The 21,261-nt window shown below is 40.7% G+C and overlaps 1 protein-coding gene across 11 annotated transcripts in view; it reads right to left on the minus strand.

Annotated features, from left to right (window-relative positions):
• PATJ (PATJ crumbs cell polarity complex component) overlaps nt 1–21,261 on the minus strand; it is a 219,596-nt gene that overhangs the window by 186,178 nt on the left and 12,157 nt on the right. For 10 of the 11 annotated variants that reach the window (XM_073357497.1, XM_073357498.1, XM_073357502.1 and 7 more), the window contains 8 exons: nt 19,768–19,907; nt 18,019–18,214; nt 16,335–16,463; nt 14,008–14,220; nt 10,340–10,439; nt 9,305–9,396; nt 6,788–6,929; nt 6,348–6,482 (listed from right to left, as the gene is read on the minus strand). In XM_073357497.1, coding sequence (XP_073213598.1) covers nt 6,348–6,482; nt 6,788–6,929; nt 9,305–9,396; nt 10,340–10,439; nt 14,008–14,220; nt 16,335–16,463; nt 18,019–18,214; nt 19,768–19,907 — 1,147 coding nt within the window. The remainder of the gene's footprint in view (nt 1–6,347; nt 6,483–6,787; nt 6,930–9,304; nt 9,397–10,339; nt 10,440–14,007; nt 14,221–16,334; nt 16,464–18,018; nt 18,215–19,767; nt 19,908–21,261) is intronic. The other variant, XM_073357500.1, reaches the window with a different exon arrangement.

Here is a 21,261-nt window from a genome sequence, read left to right on the forward strand (position 1 = left end):
TTTCCAACTAAAATGGATGCTTTTAAATGTTAGGCAAGCAAAAGAGATACAAGGTTATGAAAAAGCATGTTGTAGCTGATAAATGTGAGTATCTTGAGCCTTTTTTCTTTTGTAAGGAAATTAAGTCCTACCAAGCAAGGACTCTTGATTAGGGGCTGTAGGATATTATATACCACAGATTTACCCAGTTTTAAAACCATTCCACTGTCATTAGTCTGTAGAAGTCCAAAGAGTAACAGTACTCAAACCCAGCATCACCAGACTAACTGCATTATCCTGCCTGAAACATCAATAAATGCCTACACTGCTTAAATTCCAGGACATTGAGCTGAGAGACTACAGATCAGCCTTTGTACAGAACAGAAGTACTTACTGAAAAGAAATGGATAAAGAGAGGCACTACCCCTGTTCAGTCTTCTATCTACAACTCGCGCTCTGGCTTCTCCCTCATGGATGTCCTGCCACCACCTCAAGCTTAGTATGGCAAAACCTGCACTCATCTTTCTTCAAATAAACCTCCCTCTCCCCTCCATTATTTTAGCAACTCTATCACCTTCCCTGTCCCTTGGCATCATCAACTCCTTTTCCTCTACATAAGTAGAGTCGCTAAATGCTCTTGTCTTTCCCTCCAGCATAACCAGAAATGCATCTATGCCTTTTCATTCCCACCGCTGAAAAACATCATGGTTTACTACCTCATGTCTTAAATACTGCAACCTCCTGTTCTCCAGCTCTCAAACCCATCCGAAATGCAACTGCAAAATATCCTACGATCATGCCTGCAGCCCAGCTCTTCGTCAAAGCCCTTCACAGCTTTCTTTAATCTTCCACACCATATGCCAGCATCATATGCCACCTTCAAAGCCCTAGAGTGGACTAGATCATACATCTGAGGGAAGGGAACAGAAGGAGACTGCCGATTAGAAGGCATGAGATGCACTGTCCTAGGGATGGGGGTTCCACGACCACTGCTCCCAAGGGAAGGGGGACTGAGCCATCTATCTTTTCCCGGTTGGGGCGGCAGAGAAGTCTGCTGCTTGCCAGGAGCTAGGATTCACAATGTGACGGAGAGACTGTTGAGACTCATCAAGCCCTCGGATTGCTACCCTTCCTGCTTCTCCACATGACCACCAATGATACTGCCAAGAAGGACCTTGAGCGGATCACTGCAGACTACGTGGCTCTGGGAAGAAAGATAAAAGAGTTTGAGGCGCAAGTGGTGTTCTCCTCCATCCTCCCCATGCAAGGAAAAGGTCTGGGTAGAGACTGTCGAATCGTGGAAGTCAACGAATGGCTACGCAGGTGGTGTCAGAGAGAAGGCTTTGGATTCTTTGACAAAGGGATGGTGTTCCAAGAAGGAGGAGTACTAGGCAGAGACGGGCTCCACCTAATGAAGAGAGGGAAGAGCATCTTCGCAAGCAGGCTGGCTAACCTAGTGAGGAGGGCTTTAAATTAGGTTCACCGGGGGAAGGAGACCAAAGCCCTGAGGTAAGTGGGGACGTGGGATACCAGGAGGAAGCACGAGCAGGAGAGCACAAGAGGGGAGGGCTCCCGCCTCATACTGAGAAAGAGGGACGATAAGCGAGTTATCTCAAGTGCCTATATACAAATGCAAGAAGCCTGGGAAACAAGCAGGGAGAACTGGAAGTCCTGGCATAGTCAAGGAATTATGATGTGACTGGAGTAACAGAGACTTTGTGGGATAACTCACATGACTGGAATACAGTCATGGATAGACAGTAAACTGTTCAGGAAGGACAGGCAGGGCAGAAAAGGTGGGGGAGTTGCATTGTATATAAGAGAGCAGTATGACTGCTCAGAGCTCCGGTATGAAACTGCAGAAAAACCTGAGAGTCTCTGGATTAAGTTTAGAAGTGTGAGCAACAAGGGTGATGTCATGGTGGGAGTCTGCTATAGATCACCAGACCAGGGGGATGAGGTGGACGAGGCTTTCTTCCGGCAACTAACGGAAGTTACTAGATCGCAGGCTCTGGTTCTTATGGGAGACTTCAATCACCCTGATATCTACTGGGAGAGCAATACAGCTGTGCACAGACAATCCAGGAAGTTTCTGGAAAGTGTAGGGGACAATTCCCTGGTGCAAGTGCTGGAGGAACCAACTGGGGCAGAGCTCTTCTTGACCTGCTGCTCACAAACAGGGAAGAATTAGTAGGGGAAGCAAAAGTGGATGGGAACCTGGGAGGCAGTGACGAGGAGATGGTTGAGTTCAGGATCCTGACACAAGGAGGGAAGGAGAGCAGCAGGATACGGACCCTGGACTTCAGAAAAGCAGACTTTGACTCCCTCAGGGAATTGATGGGCAGGATCCCCTGGGAGAACAACATGAGGGGGAAAGGCATCCAGGAGAGCTGGCTGTATTTTAAAGAATCCTTATTGAGGTTACAGGGACAAACCATCCTGATGTGTACAAAGAATAGTAAATATGGCAGGCGTCCAGCTTGGCTTAACAGTGAAATCCTTGCTGATCTTAAACACAAAAAAGAAGCTTACAAGAAGCGGAAAATTGGACAAATGATCAGGGAAGAGTATAAAAATATTGCTCAGGCATGCAGGAGTGAAATCAGGAAGGCCAAATCACACTTGGAGTTGCAGCTAGCAAGAGATATTAAGAGTAACAAGAAGGGTTTCTTCAGGTATGTTAGCAAGAAGAAGAAAGTCAAGGAAAGCGTGGGCCCCTTACTGAATGAAGGGGGCAACCTAGTGACAGAGGATGTGGAAAAAGCTAATGTACTCAATGCTTTTTTTGCCTCTGTCTTCACGAACAAGGTCAGCTCCCAGACTACTGCACTGGGCAGCACAGCATGGGGAGGAGGTGACCAGCCCTCTGTGGAGAAAGAAGTGGTTTGGGACTATTTACAAAAGCTGGAGGAGCACAAGTCCATGGGGCCAGATGCGCTGCATCCGAGAGTGCTAAAGGAGTTGGCGGATGTGATTGCAGAGCCATTGGCCATTATCTTTGAAAACTCATGGCGATCGGGGGAGGTCCCGGACGACTGCAAAAAGGCTAATGTAGTGCCCATCTTTAAAAAAGGGAAGAAGGAGGATCCTGGGAACTACAGGCCAGTCAGCCTCACCTCAGTCCCTGGAAAAATCATGGAGCAGGTCTTCAAGGAATCAATTCTGAAGCACTTGGAGGAGAGGAAAGTGATCAGCAACAGTCAGCATGGATTCACCAAGGGCAAGTCATGCCTGACTAATCTAATTGCCTTCTATGACGAGATAACTGGCTCTGTGGATGAGGGGAAAGTAGTGGAAGTGTTATTCCTTGACTTTAGCAAAGCTTTTGATACAGTCTCCTAGAGTATTCTTGCCAGCAAGTTAAAGAAGTATGGGCTGGATGAATGGACTACAAGGTGCATAGAAAGCTGGCTAGATTGTCAGGCTCAACGGGTAGTGATCAATGGCTCCATGTCTAGTTGGCAGCCGGTATCAAGTGAAGTGCCCCAAGGGTCGGTCCTGGGGCCAGTATCAATATCTTCATTAATGATCCGGAGGATGGTGTGGATTGCACCCTCAGCAAGTTTGCGGATGACACTAAACTGGGAGGAGAGGTAGATATGCTGGTGGGTAGGGATCGGATACAGAGGGACCTAGACAAATTGGAGGATTGGGCCAAAAGAAATCTGATGAGGTTCAACAAGGACAAGTGCAGAGTACTGCACTTAGGATGAAAGAATCCAATGCACCGCTACAGACTAGGGACCGAATGGCTCGGCAGCAGTCCTGCAGAAAAGGACCTAGGGGTTACAGTGGACGAGAAGCTGGATATGAGTCAACAGTGTGCCCTTGTTGCCAAGGCGGCCAATGGCATTTTGGGATGTACAAGTAGGGGCATTGCCAGCAGATTGAGAGACGTGATCGTTCCCCTCTATTCGATATTGGTGAGGCCTCATCTGGAGTACTGTGTCCAGTTTTGGGCCCCACAATACAAGAAGGATGTGGAAAAACTGGAAAACGTCCAGCAGAGGGCAACAAAAATTATTAGGGGACCGGAATACTTGACTTATGAGGAGAGGCTGAGGGATCTGGGATTGTTTAGTCTGCGGAAAGGAAGAATGAGGGGGGATTTGATAGCTGCTTTCAACTACCTGAAAGGGGGTTCCAAAGAGGATGGATCTAGACTGTTCTCAGTGGTAACAGATGACAGAATGAGGAGTAATGGTCTCAAGTTGCAGTGGGGGAGGTTTAGGTTGGATATTAGGAAAAAAATTTTCACTAGGAGGGTGGTGAAGCACGGGAATGCATTACCTAGGGAGGTGGTGGAATCTCCTTCCTTTGAAGTTTTTAAGGTCAGGCTTGACAAAGCCCTGGCTGGGATGATTTAGTTGGGGATTGGAGCTGCTTTGGGCAGGGGGTTGAACTAGAGGACCTCCTGAGGTCCCTTCCAACCCTGATATTCTATGATTCTACACAACTTTGCCTCCACATACTTCTCTGTCCAGCTTTTCCCCCCCACCCTCCCTTCACTGTCTTTCTCTGTTCTGCACAAGCTTCAGAATCAACCACTACACTTTGTTGCCTTCACCCTCACTCTTTGTGCCTTCTCTCACACAACTCTCTATGCCTGGCAACTCCTGACCTGTCCATGTGCCTTGTCCTTGACTCAAGAGAATTTCTTCCATGATAGGTAAAAACCCTCACATTTACCTCCAGTAAAAATATTTAGAAAGATTTACAATCCCCTCAAGACTTACATTACAAACCAAAAGGAAATTCATGATTTTATTCCTGTAACATTTGTCTTTTGTCCTTCATTCCAGTGTTTTCTACCATCACTTGCCATGAGCTCTGCATGGGCAAACCTCTATGCCCACACAGCACTCTACTGACTTCAGTTGGGGGGGGCGGGGGGAGGGCGCTTTACATTGTCTACTTGGTGTTTTGCATACAATTTTAGATTCAGAGACATTTTAAAAAAATATCAGAGTGAACATGCACCTGATTATGAACCTTTAGTGGGTGTTACTGAGAACCTCAGTCAAATTCTATCGATTTTACCATTTTTTCCTGTGAATCCAAGCAATGTTCCCTCTTTCAACTCACACTTTAATCATACATGTAAACATCAGTGAAATGCATTTAAAAAAAAAAAAAAGTTCCAATTCAAACACCCGTCACTATACTGATTAATTTTGGACCTAAATAGCCACAGCAGCATCATGTGTAATCGAGGACACATAGTATTGAACATCTGAATTATCATTTTTCTTCTCCATGTCCAGGTTGTCTTTAAAATGCAATTAAATTTACCAAAAACACAGGGATTTTGAGGATGAAAGATCCTATGATTTAAAAACACTTAATAATTCCTTCTGATCTTAAAATTTATTATGATAATCTAGTTTGATTTCTTTAACATAAGCAATATAATTTCACCCAGAAATTCCTGCACTGAAACCAATAACTTGCAGTGAAATAAGAGCATCTCTTTTAGAAAGACATGCAATTTTGATTTTAAAAAGACTTCAACGGATATAGAATCCACCCCATCCATTGGTAATCTGTTCCAATCATCAATTATCCTGACTTAACCAAACCCCGCCCCCAAATGCCTTATTTCTAGTTTAAAATTTATCTAGCTTTAACTTCCAGCCATGAGGTCACATTGTACCTTTGTCTGCTTGTTTAAAGTTCCCTGTAGCAATCCATGTCCCTTGCCTAGATAGTGATTTCCTACTTCATCTAGCAATCTCTTTTTAGTTAGACTGAAAATATCATTAAGCTCTTGGTCACCCATTCAAATTCAGCCCAAGTTAACAGTGACAAAAACGGATTGCCACTGTACATCTGTGGCTGGTCAGATATGAGATGACGTAGTCTTCGAATTCAGAGTGGGCAGGTATCCACATACCAAAAAGCAAAAGCACAGCTGTTACCCTGAACAAGGAGATCAGGGACTGAATGTCTGTGGAGTCTGAACTCATCCCTAAAGGCAGGTCATGCAGATCAGAGTTGAGACACATTGACAGGATAGTCAAGGGAAGCTTGCACAGCCACAGTTTGCACACTATCACATCTGTGTCCATTCCAGAAAGGTGCCCAACATCTCTAAGAATCAGAGCCAAAGGTCTGTGATAGAGCTGTCCATCTGGCACCTTTCCCATGTACTTACAAAAAAAAAAAATCTCTTGCAAGTAAATGAGAAAACACAGCAATTTTGGTTTTAGTTAAATAAAAAAGCACTGAAGAGTAGAAAATTAATATTGTTCAAGGAAAAGGAAGCCAAACGGTCACATCATTATGAAAATTAGGTTAAAGAAATGAATTTCAAGAAGTCAATAGATATACCGGAGAGGAGAGAAAAAACTACAAGGTGTTTTACCTACCTATTTTGTGTAGATTTTGCTTCTTTTCATTTTCAAAGTTATCTTTGTCCTCTTGATCCTCCTCAGTCTCACTATCCAAATTAGTTTCCGTCTCTACAGCTCCAGACAGGACTAAGCCTGGCATATTTGGCTGCACTGTAAAGATCCAAAAAAAAACTTTCAAGTCAGCCAGGTAGTACACAGGATACATGATATGATAACCAGTATCCACTAGCAGCTTCCTTGTTCAGTTTACAGGAACTTTGCTGTCAACTCTACTTCACTCCCCACACACCCTTCCACCCTACATCAAAGGGTCTGATTCTTTGCAGAAGATCCTTAAGCCCAAGATTTATGGTTGCTCAGCAGCTCATAGGAACAGGCCCTAAAGGTTTATTTTGGTCATTATAAATTGGAAGAAAAATTAAATAAACCAATGGCAAAGGGAGGGAAAGGACTACCTCGCTCTAAAGATCTTTCTGAAGAGAAAGAAGCATGAGGAGGTTTCTGTCGAAGCAAGGTAAGGTGCACCACCTGGCCAGTGCGCCGCAGCACCTCCACCACTTCTTGGTTGGAGCAATCCTGAACATTAATCCCATCAACCTAGTACAGAAACAGCAGATTATAGACATCAGATTATGGTCGAGTTCTAACATTCGCAGAGATATGTAAACCAACAGTGCAACTCATCTCTAACAGTTATACTAATGGCCCTCACAGACTGCAACGTTTGCAAAAGAAGAATTGCATTAACTCAGCTACTTCAAAATAATCAGATAAATGCCATCTTCAAAGTTTATTCTTAAAAAAAAATACAAAAGAAAACCATCTCCTTGATAGCAGCATGGGCAAATACAAAACAGCAATTTTACTAGATTTACAGAAATGTAAAATAAGTTTGCTTTTCAGCAGAGTTACTGTGTGCAGACAGCAACTCGCACACTACTGTGCATAGAGAGAGCTTCCTGGATGAGTTTGAAAGACTAACAGTCTGTTCAGATCATAGCATAAGTTTTCTGCCAACCTCTACCAAGCCTCCACACATAAATATGCAAACAACTATGTACGCAATCAGTGCATAGTGGTTTAAAAAAAAAAAAAAAAAAGTGGGTAGTCTCATCTAACCTGGACTCCACAGTCCCCAAATGAGAAGTGGGTAAGCTCTGTTGACCCTTGACTAGACTATGCACACAAAACTGCAGCTGTAAGTACAAGAGAGCACCAAATGAGGGAGAGGCCAGGCTGTGACAGTTTAGGCATTTTTCAGAGTAACAGCCATGTTAGTCTGTATTCGCAAAAAGAAAAGGAGTACTTGTGGCACCTTAGAGACTAACCAATTTATTTGAGCATAAGCTTTCGTGAGCTACAGCTCACTTCATCGGATGCATACTGTGGAAACTGCAGAAGACATTATATACACAGAGACCATGAAACAATACCTCCTCCCATCCCACTCTCCTGCTGGTAATAGCCCATCCAAACTGACCACTCTCCTTACAATGCGTATGATAATCAAGGTGGGCCATTTCCAGCACAAATCCAGGTCTTCTCACCCCCTCCCTCCCACAAACTCACTCTCCTGCTGGTAATAGCTCATCCAAACTGACCACTCTCCTTACAATGTGTATGATAATCAAGGTGGGCCATTTCCAGAATAAATCCGTATCATGGTTCCTCCCCCACTCTGAACGCTAGGGTACAGATGTGGGGACCTGCATGAAAAAACCTCCTAAGCTTATCTTTACCAGCTTAGGTCAAAACTTCCCCAAGGTACAAAATATTCCACCTTCTGTGGTGGTAGCGGCCAATCCAAGGACAAAAGGTGGAATATTTTGTACCTTGGGGAAGTTTTGACCTAAGCTGGTAAAGATAAGCTTAGGAGGTTTTTTCATGCAGGTCCCCACATCTGTACCCTAGCGTTCAGAGTGGGGGAGGAACCTTGATACGGATTTATGCTGGAAATGGCCCACCTTGATTATCATACACATTGTAAGGAGAGGGGTCAGTTTGGATGAGCTATTACCAGCAGGAGAGTGAGTTTGTGGGAGGGAGGGGGTGAGAAGACCTGGATTTGTGCTGGAAATGGTCCAACTTGATTATCATACACATTGTAAGGAGAGTGATCACTTTAGATAAGCTATTACCAGCAGGAGAGTGGGGTGGGAGGAGGTATTGTTTCATGGTCTCTGTGTATATAATGTCTTCTGCAATTTCCACAGTATGCATCCAATGAAGTGAGCTGTAGCTCACGAAAGCTTATGCTCAAATAAATTGGTTAGTCTCTAAGGTGCCACAAGTACTCCTTTTCAGTTTAGGCACTGTATCAGCAAAACATTTGCTCCCAAATATTTTATATGCACTTTATAAAAGTCAGATCTCTCTTTTCATGTTAAGAAATCTTTATAGAGTTATTCCTACTTGTATTAGGAATGCAAAGTTAGCCATTTCATGTTAACATGGCCCTGACATTTATCCAGCAGGTTTTAATTTTTTTCCACCTATAAAAAACAGGATTTTTTTTAATACCTGCGTTATAATATTTTGAGGACGTCAACCCAATGTTAAATTCTTATAGATGGGCATAAAGGACACAATTCTGCAAGGTCTCAAGCACCTTCAAATCCCACTAATTTTAACAGGAGCTGAAGATGCTCAGTACTTTAATCAGGCCCTAAGTCAAGATCCCTGCTCTAAGATGCTTCAATCCAAACATCTATCTTGTTTTATTATTTACCACTCTCTCTCATTTTTGGCAGTACATTAATAATCTAACCACTGCAAACCAGAGCTATAAGCTCAAATACTAATTCTTGCTGACAGTCATAAATTTGCCAGTGTTCCTCTCTTTTACAAACGGGATGTGCTTTAGCACTGAATGAATGAAGAACAAGCTCTAGTAGAGTGTGTTTTAAAAATCCAAATATATGTAAAATAACCACTAGTTCCAAAATTGGATCCAAATGAAATATTTTACTTACAGCAATAATTTTGTCCTGGACTTGTATAAGGCCACTGTGATCTGCAGCACTGCCAGGTATTATATTTTTCACAAAGATCCCTGAAGAATCTGCTTTAAAAAATAAAACAAAAACCAACGAATGAATAAATAAATGAAAGCACTAATTTGGGCCTTTTGTTAAGCACACATTTATTTAGAGCTTAAGAACCATGCACCTCTGGAGGCCTGGGACCACAAGTGGAATGAAGTTGCACCTCCTCGTAGTCACAAATGAGCATTGAAATCACAACACTCACATAATTAGTAGTTATTTAGGATTCAAAATCTGCACTCAAGATAAGAGCAGCAATGCAAGCCTCCTTATACTGCCCTACTTGATTCACCCTGCTCAGAAAAGGCCCTTTCTATGTTAGGTCAGCTTCCATGCCTACACAGGCTTTGACCCACCAAATCACTTACATATGATGAATTTGACTTCAAGGGGAGTATTTATGCTTAGAAGTGAAGCATGTGCTTAAGTGCTTTGCTGGATAAAGGCCTCGCTCATCCTCTTACATTTAGTTTTAGCAATTCAATAATTTAAATCAGAGAAGTCCCTTGTGAAAAATCTCACACAAATGCACTTTTCTATTGTATAGATATATTCTGTAAGAGAGTATGTAGAAATCACAAAAAGCTTTCCTTCTTTCTCATGTGTAGAGTTGGACAAAAGCACTCTGTGAACCCATAATTACGTACAGATATTTTGGTGTGCTCCCAGAGCTCAGACACTAATGCAAAGTATGAAATAGCGGTCTGCTGAAAAAGGATCACCTTGTGAAGATGGCACACACATTAAACACTGTTGAGATGCTCACAGTCCTGCACTGGCAGAGAGATGAACTGGATAATCTAATAGGTCTTCAAATCTCAGACATCAAACTCATTAAAGAAATGAAAGTGCATGTTGAGCTATGTGGCGTGTATCAAAGACTTCAGCAAAAACATAAGGCCAGTCTGGGCATTTGATAAACCTCTGCTCTAGTCTTTCATAATCAGTCAGCATATAACTCACCTACATCAGATGTTCCAGTATATCCAACAATTGTTATACCAAGGCTTTGTCCATCTTTTTTTGTAAGCTCCACATCATAGGTATCAAAAAGAGTGTTAGCCTAGAAATAAAATATTATACAGTTTATAAAACTGAATTTCCACATTACAGTAAAAAAAAAAAAGTTTGTTATATCACTAACATTTAAAATTACAGGCTAAGGGTTGAAGAAGTGACCAGTGATTTTGCTAGACCAACTACGGACACCTCAAAAGGGGTCTCACTTCCAGAGGACAGAAAATAAAGGTGTCAATTTGGGCACCCAAAATCACTAGCCACTTTTGAAAATCTTGGCTATATAATATATAGGATATCAGAAACAAGTATCTGTAAATACATAAAATATTCATATACAGCCCAGGGACCATGCTTATCTCAGTACCCACTGTCAGACAGTAAGTGCTTCGGAAAGTCTCTATTGGTTAATTTTTTCACCTATAAAAATAGGATTTTTTTTAAATGCCTGCATTACTAATATTTTGATGACGTCAACCCGATGTTAAATATTTAGAGATGGGAATAGAGAACTGCTTCAGGTACATGACACCATGCCAGTGGAAGAGAGAAAATACTTGGCTCTCAGTCCCCTGGCTTTATCAAAAATTATTTTTCTTGTAGACCCTATTAATGGAAAATATTTTGATTCCTTATAATCATTAAAGAAACCACACACTTGTTCTGTTTAGTGTAAAACGTGCTCATGAGCTCCTTCGGACAGAGATCATCACACTCCTATGTTTGGAAAGCACCAAACATACTGTGGATGCTACCGGAAAAAAACCACAATATGCACTTTTTGGTAATTATATCCAACAAACGCATATAGCACATTTTAAAATATGGTGTTCAAGACAAAGCTAGGTGTGCAAGACACCACTTTAATTTTATATCAATCATATGCATATCTACTTAATTACATTTAAGTGCAAGTTTGAAATGATTACTATCCTGATTTGGACTGGACCGGACCAGACCGCACAGAGAAGTGGAAGCTTCAAAGGACTTGTTTAGAACTTGAAGTGACAACAGGAAGTCAAAGCTACATTAAAAAAAAAATCACTTCCACTGAACACAAGTTAAAACATGGGAGTGGGGAGAAAATCTGGAGAATTTTTAAAAAAGCTGTACAGCTTAAAAAAAAGATAAGATTCATCATAAAAAGGGAAACAAGAACAGAGAAGAATGGAATAGTACATAACTTGGCACTATCTTTTGGCTTCTGAATCATCTGTTCAATGTTTTCTTAACCACAATTAAATAAGGTATTCAGACACGATCTGATCCCAGGAGAAATTTATGGATTGGTCCCCTGAAGCTGGCCCTCACCATCCGCCGTTATGTATTTGCTCACTTGATCTTTGGTTGTTTCTCTCCACGCAGAGCCATTTTGACAGTACAAGACCTTTCCTTCAAAGGCAACACCACAAACATTAGTGCCAGAGGCACTTTGCAGAATGACTGATGCCATTTCCTAATTCTGCAAAAATATTCATCTATGGCACGTTACTGGAAGTGGAGTAGTAGAATATGGATTTAACGGGTGGATTCTGGGAAATATAGACACACAATCCCAAACATAACAGCCCATTCCCGAGCTGTGGTTAAATTGGTAGGTTGTAGGTATATGCCTTGCACATGACTAACTGTATGAGATTTTCTGTTTCCTTATATACACAGAGTAGTGTGGATTTAGAAACTGTGGTAGAGAACTGAGGTAGCTTAATGCAAAACTAGTGGTTTAATATACAACAAACTAATGGGCAATTCAAGACATATTTCTGCTGATTTAAGCGGTAATCATAAAGCTGGAAAAATCTTGCCGTTGTAAAATTCTCAGCTAGTAAATGCTTTCTCAGAAGTCAGAGTAGAACGAGATTCTGGTAGTAAAAAATTGCTATCTTTCTTGTGCAGTAGATTCCTTGGTGCAAAGTGATTTTCGTGACCTGCCTTTAACAAGTACAATAAATGAAGCAGGGAAAAACACATTCAGATTAGCTACTGCTGTCAATTTCTGCAAAGACTAATCTATCAGCAAATTGACCAGATACTTCTTCAATCTAAATGCCTGGGTTCTGCCAACAAAGAATGCAATACATGTCATGACTAGCAATATCTGAGTTTATTTCTAGATGTCTCAGAAACCTGAAAGACCCTGCAAAGCGGTGGAAAAAACAGTACAAAAACTAACAGCAAAAAGGAGGACATTTTAGAAAGCTTGCAGCAGCTAGAGCATGCAGGATTGCTGCAGCTTGATCTATGGAACACATATACTGCTGAACAAGTCAATCTGCAAGGTCAGTCTCTAACACAGGAGATGTGAAAATAATATATGCTAGGGGAGGAAAAGTTAAGGCTGTATATATAGTCTTGGAAAATGTGACAGAGCCAGCAAGTGATTCTACGTGGCTATATAGATTCTTTAGGAAATGCCTGTTTTCAGAGCACTACACACGTCCTGCTTTCAAGACACCAAGCTCAAAGAACTCAGGATGACATTTATTTAACCAATGTCTTCTTGGCTGCATTAGTATCTCCTGAAGGGGTGGAAAATTCGAGAGGGCAGACAAGAAGACAGGAGGAAGTAGGAACATTTCCATTCTCATCCACTTGAAATGTAGGCTCTTTCCATTCCCCAATCCTCTGCTATTACTGCAACCTCACTTCAGAGGAGAACTGAACTGGTTCCCCATTATAGCTCAACATCACCTATCTTCAGAGAGAAGGATCTCTCCAGAGAGAAGTGAGGTTCTCTCCCCCACCAGAAGCTAAGAGATGCCTTTGGAGCAACCTGGTCCAGTGGGAAAGAGTGCAAACATAGGTTGTGTTTTAAAGAACAGCTCCTCTCAGATTCCAAGTTATAATCAAGAACAAGAGAAGAAAGAAAAAGGCTACTCAGAGATTCCACACCTAAATCTAACTAGCGCATTAGTAGCAGATGGCGTACAAGCACAGCTTTGTTGATGTTTCCAGACTTACTGTACACTTAGTGTAGCATTTGTTGATTTTAATTACTCAAAACTGAAGAGGATGACTTCAAAAAAAAAAAAAAAAAACCCAAGCAACTTTGATATGACCAGGAGGAGATTTACTAAAACAAGATTCAAATATTTAAAATACATTTTCCATCAAAGTTGCGTAGACTAGGAAGATGTTACACTTATGTTTCATGAAGAGAAGCAGCTCACGGTGCTGAACAATTCTGTTCTGGTCACAGTGCATGCTGGATTTTAGGAAAGAAAAAGTCATTTTTTAAATCAGCTCAGATGAGCAAGAATGTAATAAGCTAGAAAGGAGATCTAAACGTTCCATTTATCAATAATGTTTATGATCCCGTTAAATCAAATCATTCACTTTGTAATAAATTCTGCAACACTGAAACTGCCCTGGTCATCCTGGCCCTGAGATAATAGGTATTTATAGTATACTGTAGAAGACTACAAAAGGCTCAACTGATGGCTAAAATAAGGATCATTTAATACTATGGTATGATATTTGGAAGCTCAAATAACAAAATATGTTGCAGTCTGTCTGAAACTCTTTAGCACTTGTGAACGCTGTGCTCTCTCTTTCTGGCTGTAAGCCACAGCAGAACTTATTTGAAGAATTGTGAGGAAATGTCAGATACTTACACCCCTGTCTGGAGGAAAGGGTAATGCACAAACAGGCAAGCTCACAGGGGTTGGTGGGGTCACAGTAATCTCACATGCTGGATCTCTTGCAACCACCATCCTAACAGAATTCCCACAGTTCCTCAGCACTTGGGCAACTTGTTCGCTGATCATTCCTTGTACATTGGTTCCTCCAATCTGTAAGATGTGATCTCCTGTTCTAAGTCTCCCATCCTTCAAACATGGAACATTTAAAAAAAAAATTAATAACTGGACCAAAATTTTACATTGCAGAACTGAAACTGAGTAGTATATTTTCATGGGGCAGCTAGTGCATGAAAATATCATAAAAAATAATCAATGCTGCAAAACAAATAACGTAAGGAAATGCTAACACAATTAATCATTGCTTTTTCCACAGCAGTTAGCAGTTCTACAGCAAACTGATTTAAAAAAAAAAAAAAAAAAAAAGTAAAACCATATTGCTCTTAATGGTACAATTAATCAGAAAAAGGTTAAATTTCATATTTACTGGGAAACAAATGCGGACACTGTTTTGTAACCCTGTAGTCTGAGATTTTCTCTGAGAACTATGCTATCCAATAGCAGAAAAGGATTTTAGGGATACAAAGCACAGCATTTTGATTTAGGGCTATTTGAAGAACCTGAACAGCTCAAATGTTAAAAACTCAACCCTGCAGGTCTTACTCACATGACTAGCCTTTACTCAAGTGACTAACTCCACTGAATGTAACAGAACTACACTTGTGACTAGTTTTGCTCATATTTATTTAAAAAAAAAAAAAAAGAAAAAAAAAACAAACAAAAAAAAAGGTTGGATTGAGACCCAATCTGTTATTTTTACTGTAAGAAAGAACCATACTAAACATACATAGGGCCATGTCCTCAGCTGGTGTAAATCTTCATATTCCTGTTGACTTAAGTACACTGATTTATACCAGCTGAGGACTTCGCCCATAATAACTAACATGCACATTAATACTGGTGTTACTTCATTGAGCTTTGGCATATACGTGCTCCATATTTCACATTTTTAACTGCATTGGTCCTCTTGTTCAATTGAAACTGATACAGCAATGTCTTAATTTACAGCTGTCATTGGAAGCCGAAATATTTTGTTCCTCACAGCAAAAGAGGTGTTTCACAGCAAGTGAAAATGTATTCATTACTTCAGACCGTTTTATAGAGGAGGCTCTCAAGCAACAGCTGACTTTTTCCATTCCAGCTCTTCAAATACCCAGTTTTCATCTCTGTTCTGAATTGGAGCATGTGCTATAACCTGCCTCTTCCCTTACATTAATATTTTAAAACGCAACATGTCTTTTTTGCACACCTAAGGTTATGGGCAGCAGTTAGTAACCAGTCATAGGTGAGCTCTCATTGAAATCCCAACCCTGTTAAATGCTTCAGTTGAGGGTAGTTAGTACTGGTCATGATTGGGTCTTTAAAGACTAAGACCCCAAGGCTGCAATCTGATCCAGACAGATGAATCCGTGCACCTGTGTAGGTATCACTGACTTCAGTGGGGCTCTGCGCAGGCCCAAGCCTCTTCACATAAAAATAAATAATCTTTATAAATAACCCATGCACTGGATCTTTGAACATATACTCATGCAACTGGGCTGGCCTTGGGGAAATGATGCCCTGGGTGAACTTGTATTTTGGCACCCCTGGCCCCTGCTGCCTCCCCTACCATCCCACATCAAGCCTGGCCTCCCCCAGCCATTCCAAGCTCCCTTCCGCAGCCTTGTACCCCAGGGCCATCCACTCCTTGCCTCATGACTATAGCACCCCCCTGACCATTGCACCCTGGGCGGTTGCCCACATCGCTCACTCATAAGGCCAGCCCTGCATGCAAGTAAGTGCCATTACTTTAGTGGGACAACCTGCATGATTAAAGATTACAGACATGAGAATGAGAGTTTGCAGAGTTGACCCCTGTAAAATTGTAACCAAATATATATATTCTATACAGAATCTGCATGTCTGTTAAGAGTAGCTGTCCCAGCACGGATGACTAATGGTTGAAATTTTATTGAATGCTAAATATAATGCTGGACAAGCTTTTAATATTTCTGTCTGATCTGGAATGCAATAAAAGCCCTGCCATGCCGGAGAAGTAACTTAGCTCAGTTCCAGTGTTGACTTTTTATCAGTCATCATACCTTGAACATGTATTTATTTCTATATACAATATATATATTGGCATTCAGTCTTTGATGCTATCAGACTCCTTTTGTTTACATATATTAGTTTATTTTAGAACTGTCAAAAGAAGTTATTGTACTTTAAAACCAAATAAGAAGTGACATAAAATAACAAGTTACCCGATCTGCTAATCCGCCTGGAACAACAGTCCTTACAACAACACCATTTGATTTTCCTCCTACAATTCCAAAACCTAATCCTGAGCCATCGTTAATCAGTTCAACTTCTTCAACATGGCCCCACTGAATCTGCAGTTAATAGAAGAGGGAAATTTTAATTTCAGTTAATAATCAATATTTCCAGTTTTCATGTCTGCTGGGAATTATTAATAATCTTATTCAGAGCAATTTCCCCACATACAACTGGAGCCATATTGAGTCTTGGTCAGTCAGTCAATGGGTTTTGCATAAATTTTGCTTTTTCACTTTCATAAGACACCATTCTTGACTACATAAAGGCAATTTTAGGATTTCTTACAATAGTAAAGACTACCATTTTAATTTCTGGAAAATCAAGTTTACTGCAACCCATAGTGAGGAAAAAAGTGAGAAGTCTGCATTCGCCTAGTTTTTGTTTAATATTTGACTAGTTTCCTACTTCTGTTATTTTACTTACATGCTGAATAGAGCTCCAGTACACTTTGTATGAATAGCACAATATACATTTTGCCATACTGAATTGGAAGCATCTCTCTAAGCTATTTTGCACTGCAACCTTGTGGCATACAAGACAATCTGAGAACTCCTCTGCCATATGATCACCTTACATAGACACCAAAATGAGGCAAAGCAGGCAGGTTTAAGACTTCTGTGAATAAAGGATTTATTAGCATACTGAAAATCTTGGCCAAGATCAGTTAAAAATCATAAAGGAAGTTTAAAGACCCCCCACAGAGAAACATATTTCTATTTTATTTTGTTAGTCTGTTTGGTGCAAATGCTTTAATGACAAAGCAGTTAAAATTTAATTCTTTAAAATTTTCAGAGCAATAAACAATATTGATTATCCACTAAAACCTTCAAATTTCACTAGCTCTACAATATTCATGAGGGAAGTAATTATCCAGTACAACAAAAATCCCTCTGAAAAAGATCTCCAGCAAAGCTTCCAATATAACAAATTAAGATCACAATATTGCAAACCCCATTCTCAAGCGTGTGTGGCCCTACTAAATTATCAGGACCTGTGAGATTACATAACCGAGTATACAATAAGCCCTCACGCTCAAGAAAGTTAGTGGGTTCACAATTAGTGGAGACTAGCAACATATGAACGTTGATATGAAAAACTGGCAAACTAACCATGCAATCAAGACGTTCCCCTCACAACGATGCATGTATGCGTCACTTTATTTAAAGAAGACATTGCTTTGGGGAGTTAATCATATTCTGATCAGTGGAGACTGCTGAAAGTAAACACTGCCTACCCTCTTTTAAGTCATAATCAGAGTCCAATTGCCCAAGGTAAAATGTTTTGCATTAGGTGAATTTGTAAATTGCCCTACCCTGCCCCTCTGTAAGCAGGCTCCACTACTGAGAATGGGTCAACTCACTAAAGCATCAACAGATCCCTCACAAAAACCCCAATATCTACTTTACAACAAATTCACGCAGCTTTGCAATGGAATCATCATATTTAGGGCATGATAACTTTAAAATGAAATACCTGCATTCTTAGACACAATTAAAAAGCATACACAGTTAGCTGCTGTAAAACAAAAATAGTTAAAACTGTAAAAATCCTTTCATATGTTTAGAAAGCACTAACACCTTCCAAAAACTGATTTTTGACAGTATAACTCACAGTCTCAGGTGGATTTGTGTCACTTAAGACAGCAGAGGGTCCGCTGTTTCTTTGGACTGACTCTCTAGCAACAACCAGATGTAAAGATCCTGTGGATTGTTGGAGCAGTGCGATAGCCTGCTGATGGGAAATGCTCTTATCCAACGGGGTGCGGTTAATGGCCAGAATGTGGTCATTTTCCTTTAATCTTTGATCCCTTGATAAAAGATTAGAAGAATTTAAAAAAAAAAAAAGGATGTAACTACATAACAGGATTTTGTCATCTAAACTGGAACATTCAGAATAAACCCTAATGCAATATTAAGTGAATTATATAAAAATGTTAATTTATTACATTGGCTCCACTAGCATACAAGTTATGTGTACACCACATTCTATTTAATAACCCAGACAAATTGGTTTTTGTTGCAACACTACTATGGTACATACGCTTGCTAGATCTTTCAGTGTGTTCCCACGGTAGGTGGGGTGATCAGTGGGTGTTTCATATATAGTTGTCTGTAGTATTCCATTGTTGAAGCTGATTTTGGTGTCCAGGAAGTTGATTCTCTAGAACAGGGGTTCTCAAACTGGGGGTCAGGACCCCTCAGAGGGTCACAAGGCTATTACGTGGGGGAGGAGGGGTCGCTAGCTGTCAGCCTCCACCCCAAACCCCGCTTTGCAACCAGCATTTATAATGGTGTTAAATATATAAAAAGTGTTTTTAATTTATAAAGGGGGGGGGGTCACACTCAGAGACATGCTATGTGAAAGGGGTCATCAGTGCAAAAGTTTGGAAACCTCTGCTCTAGAACACTCCCACTCTAGCGAGTCGAATGGATGGGTCGTGATTATTGAAGTTGTGGTGGAAATCTGAGGGAGTTTAGATATTTTCATCCTCTGGACAGACCATCAGGCATATCACTGGTTTCGTAGTGCATCTCTCCAGAAATTCTTCTTCAAGGTGGCCAATGAAGAGATTGGTATATTGGAGCCATCCTAGTACCTTGACTATAGCCATGGTTTGGCAAGGTGTTTGTTGTTGAATATTAAATTATGTGTGAGGATGAATTTGATGATGTGTTTGGGGTGGATATCTGAGGGTTGGCATTATCTTGTAAATATCTGAGGCAGGCAGCAATGCTGTCACTGTAAGGGATGTTGTGAATGTAGCGGAGTTTCTAGAGGAAGTTGGTTGTATCCTGGAGGAAGCTGGTCCTTTGTGTGGTGAGTGATTTGAAGATGGTTTCGATAAGTCTCAACATTCGTTCAGTAAGATGCTGTGGCCAGATAGGATGGGTCTGCCTGGGTTCCCTTGTTTATGTATCTTGGGAACCATGTAGAAGGTCTCTGGGGGATGAGGTTGTAGAGTATCTCCTGAGGTTGTTTGGGGAATGATTTCATGATCAGAAATCAACGTAATGATCAAGAATGTGGTTTCATCTGCTGTAGCTGTGACACTCTTGCGTTCATTTCCCAGACCAGAGAAGAGCTCTGTATAAGCTCAGAAAGCTTGCCCCTCTCTCTCTCTCCAAAAGAAGTTGGTCCAATAAAAGATATTACCTCACCCACCTTGTGTCTCTAATATCCTGGGACAACACATCTACAACAACACTGTGTACCCAAAATTATTAGTCATTTTTTAAATCTTAGCCGGTGTTTTTCTTGCAATTATTTTTTTTAAACATGCAAAATCATAATTTTGCTGCACTTCTGAAGGGGGATTTTTAAAAATAAAGGCTAATAAAACACAAATCTGCATATTCTTACCTGGCAGCTATGCTTCCTGGCTGGATTTCCTTGACAAAGATACCAGCTTCTCCCACGGTTTGATTTTTAAGGGCAATCACACTAAAACCAAGACCTCCAACAGATGGTTTTTCTATATCTATATATTCTATTTGCCTGCCCTAATAAAAAAAAGTTAATTTGCAACAGTAGAATGATCTTGTTTAAAATTTATGAGTACAAGAAGAACTAGTCTCTCCCCTTCTTTAAAAAAAAAAAAAATTCAGAATTTTGAACATATGTTACTTATATGAAAAATAAATAGGAGAGGTTTATAGAACAGAATGCAGTATATACAGGCTGCCCAAGGTTCTGAACCCTCAGGAAATTTAAGAGCGGCTTTCACACTTCATTCACATTATGAGATGAATTCCAAACTGGACAAAAAGTATGTACAAAATGCTGACTAATGCAGTTTATTTAGAATTTCTGGAAACATTGCATAACTAAAGCAAAGAACTGGTCTTTTGGCTGCTTTTTGCTTTAAAAAGGGTTAGTTTTTAGCTTGGCATTCAAAGGCTATGGTTTTTAAATACATATATTTTTCCCTCCAGTACAGAGTTTCTGGGTGCGTTTACTAGTATAAAATACCCATGAAAAAAATACTTTAATCACATCTGTTTTATTTAAAATAATGTTCAGTCTTTAACTCAACCAGTAAAAGATTTAGTTTGTAAAACACTACAGTTACATTAAGGTAGTCAATATTTAATATAGAAAGGAATGACTAATCAATTAACCCAACTGATGAAAATAATGCCCAGTTTTAAATGCATAGGATAGGCCCAGTCCTACATGGTTGGATCCCTGTGCCTGTACAATAATGGCTCTGCTACACTAATATGCTACACCAGGGGTGGCCAACCTATGGCTCCAGAGCCCCATGCGGCTCTTCAGAAGTTAATTGGCGGCTCCTTGTGTAGGCACCGACTCCGGGGCTGGAGCTACAGGCGCCAACTTTCCAATGTGTTGGGAGGTGCTCATTGCTCAACCCCTGGCTCTGCCACAGGTCCTGCCCCCACTCCACCCCTTCCCGCCCCTCCCCTGAGCCTGCTATTTCCTCGCTCCTCCCACTCCCCCTCCGAGCCTCCTCATGCCAAGAAACAGCTGATCGGGAGGTGTGAGGAGGGAGGGAAGCTCATGGGGGGCTGCTGACATATTACTGTGGCTCTTTGGCCAGGTACATCGGTAAATTCTCGCTGCTTCTCAGGGTCAGGTTGGCCACCCGTGCTACACCGTCTATGTTCATGAAGTTAGTATCAGTCTGATTAGGTTTTAAAATCAAGTTTTATTCAAATTAAATTAAGAGGTATATAAAATGTTTTTAATCACTTCTACTGTTTATACCTCTCCTATTCAGCAGCTAAAATTCAAAACTGAAATTTTTTCAGGAAACATCTCTTTCCCATGAAATTTCATCAATGGGGAAAATAATTATGGTTTTTGCCAACTGAAATTTTTCTGTTTTGGGGTATT

The sequence above is a fragment of the Lepidochelys kempii genome, chromosome 8 (assembly GCF_965140265.1).
Source record: "Lepidochelys kempii isolate rLepKem1 chromosome 8, rLepKem1.hap2, whole genome shotgun sequence".
Classification (NCBI taxonomy): Eukaryota; Metazoa; Chordata; order Testudines; family Cheloniidae; genus Lepidochelys; species Lepidochelys kempii.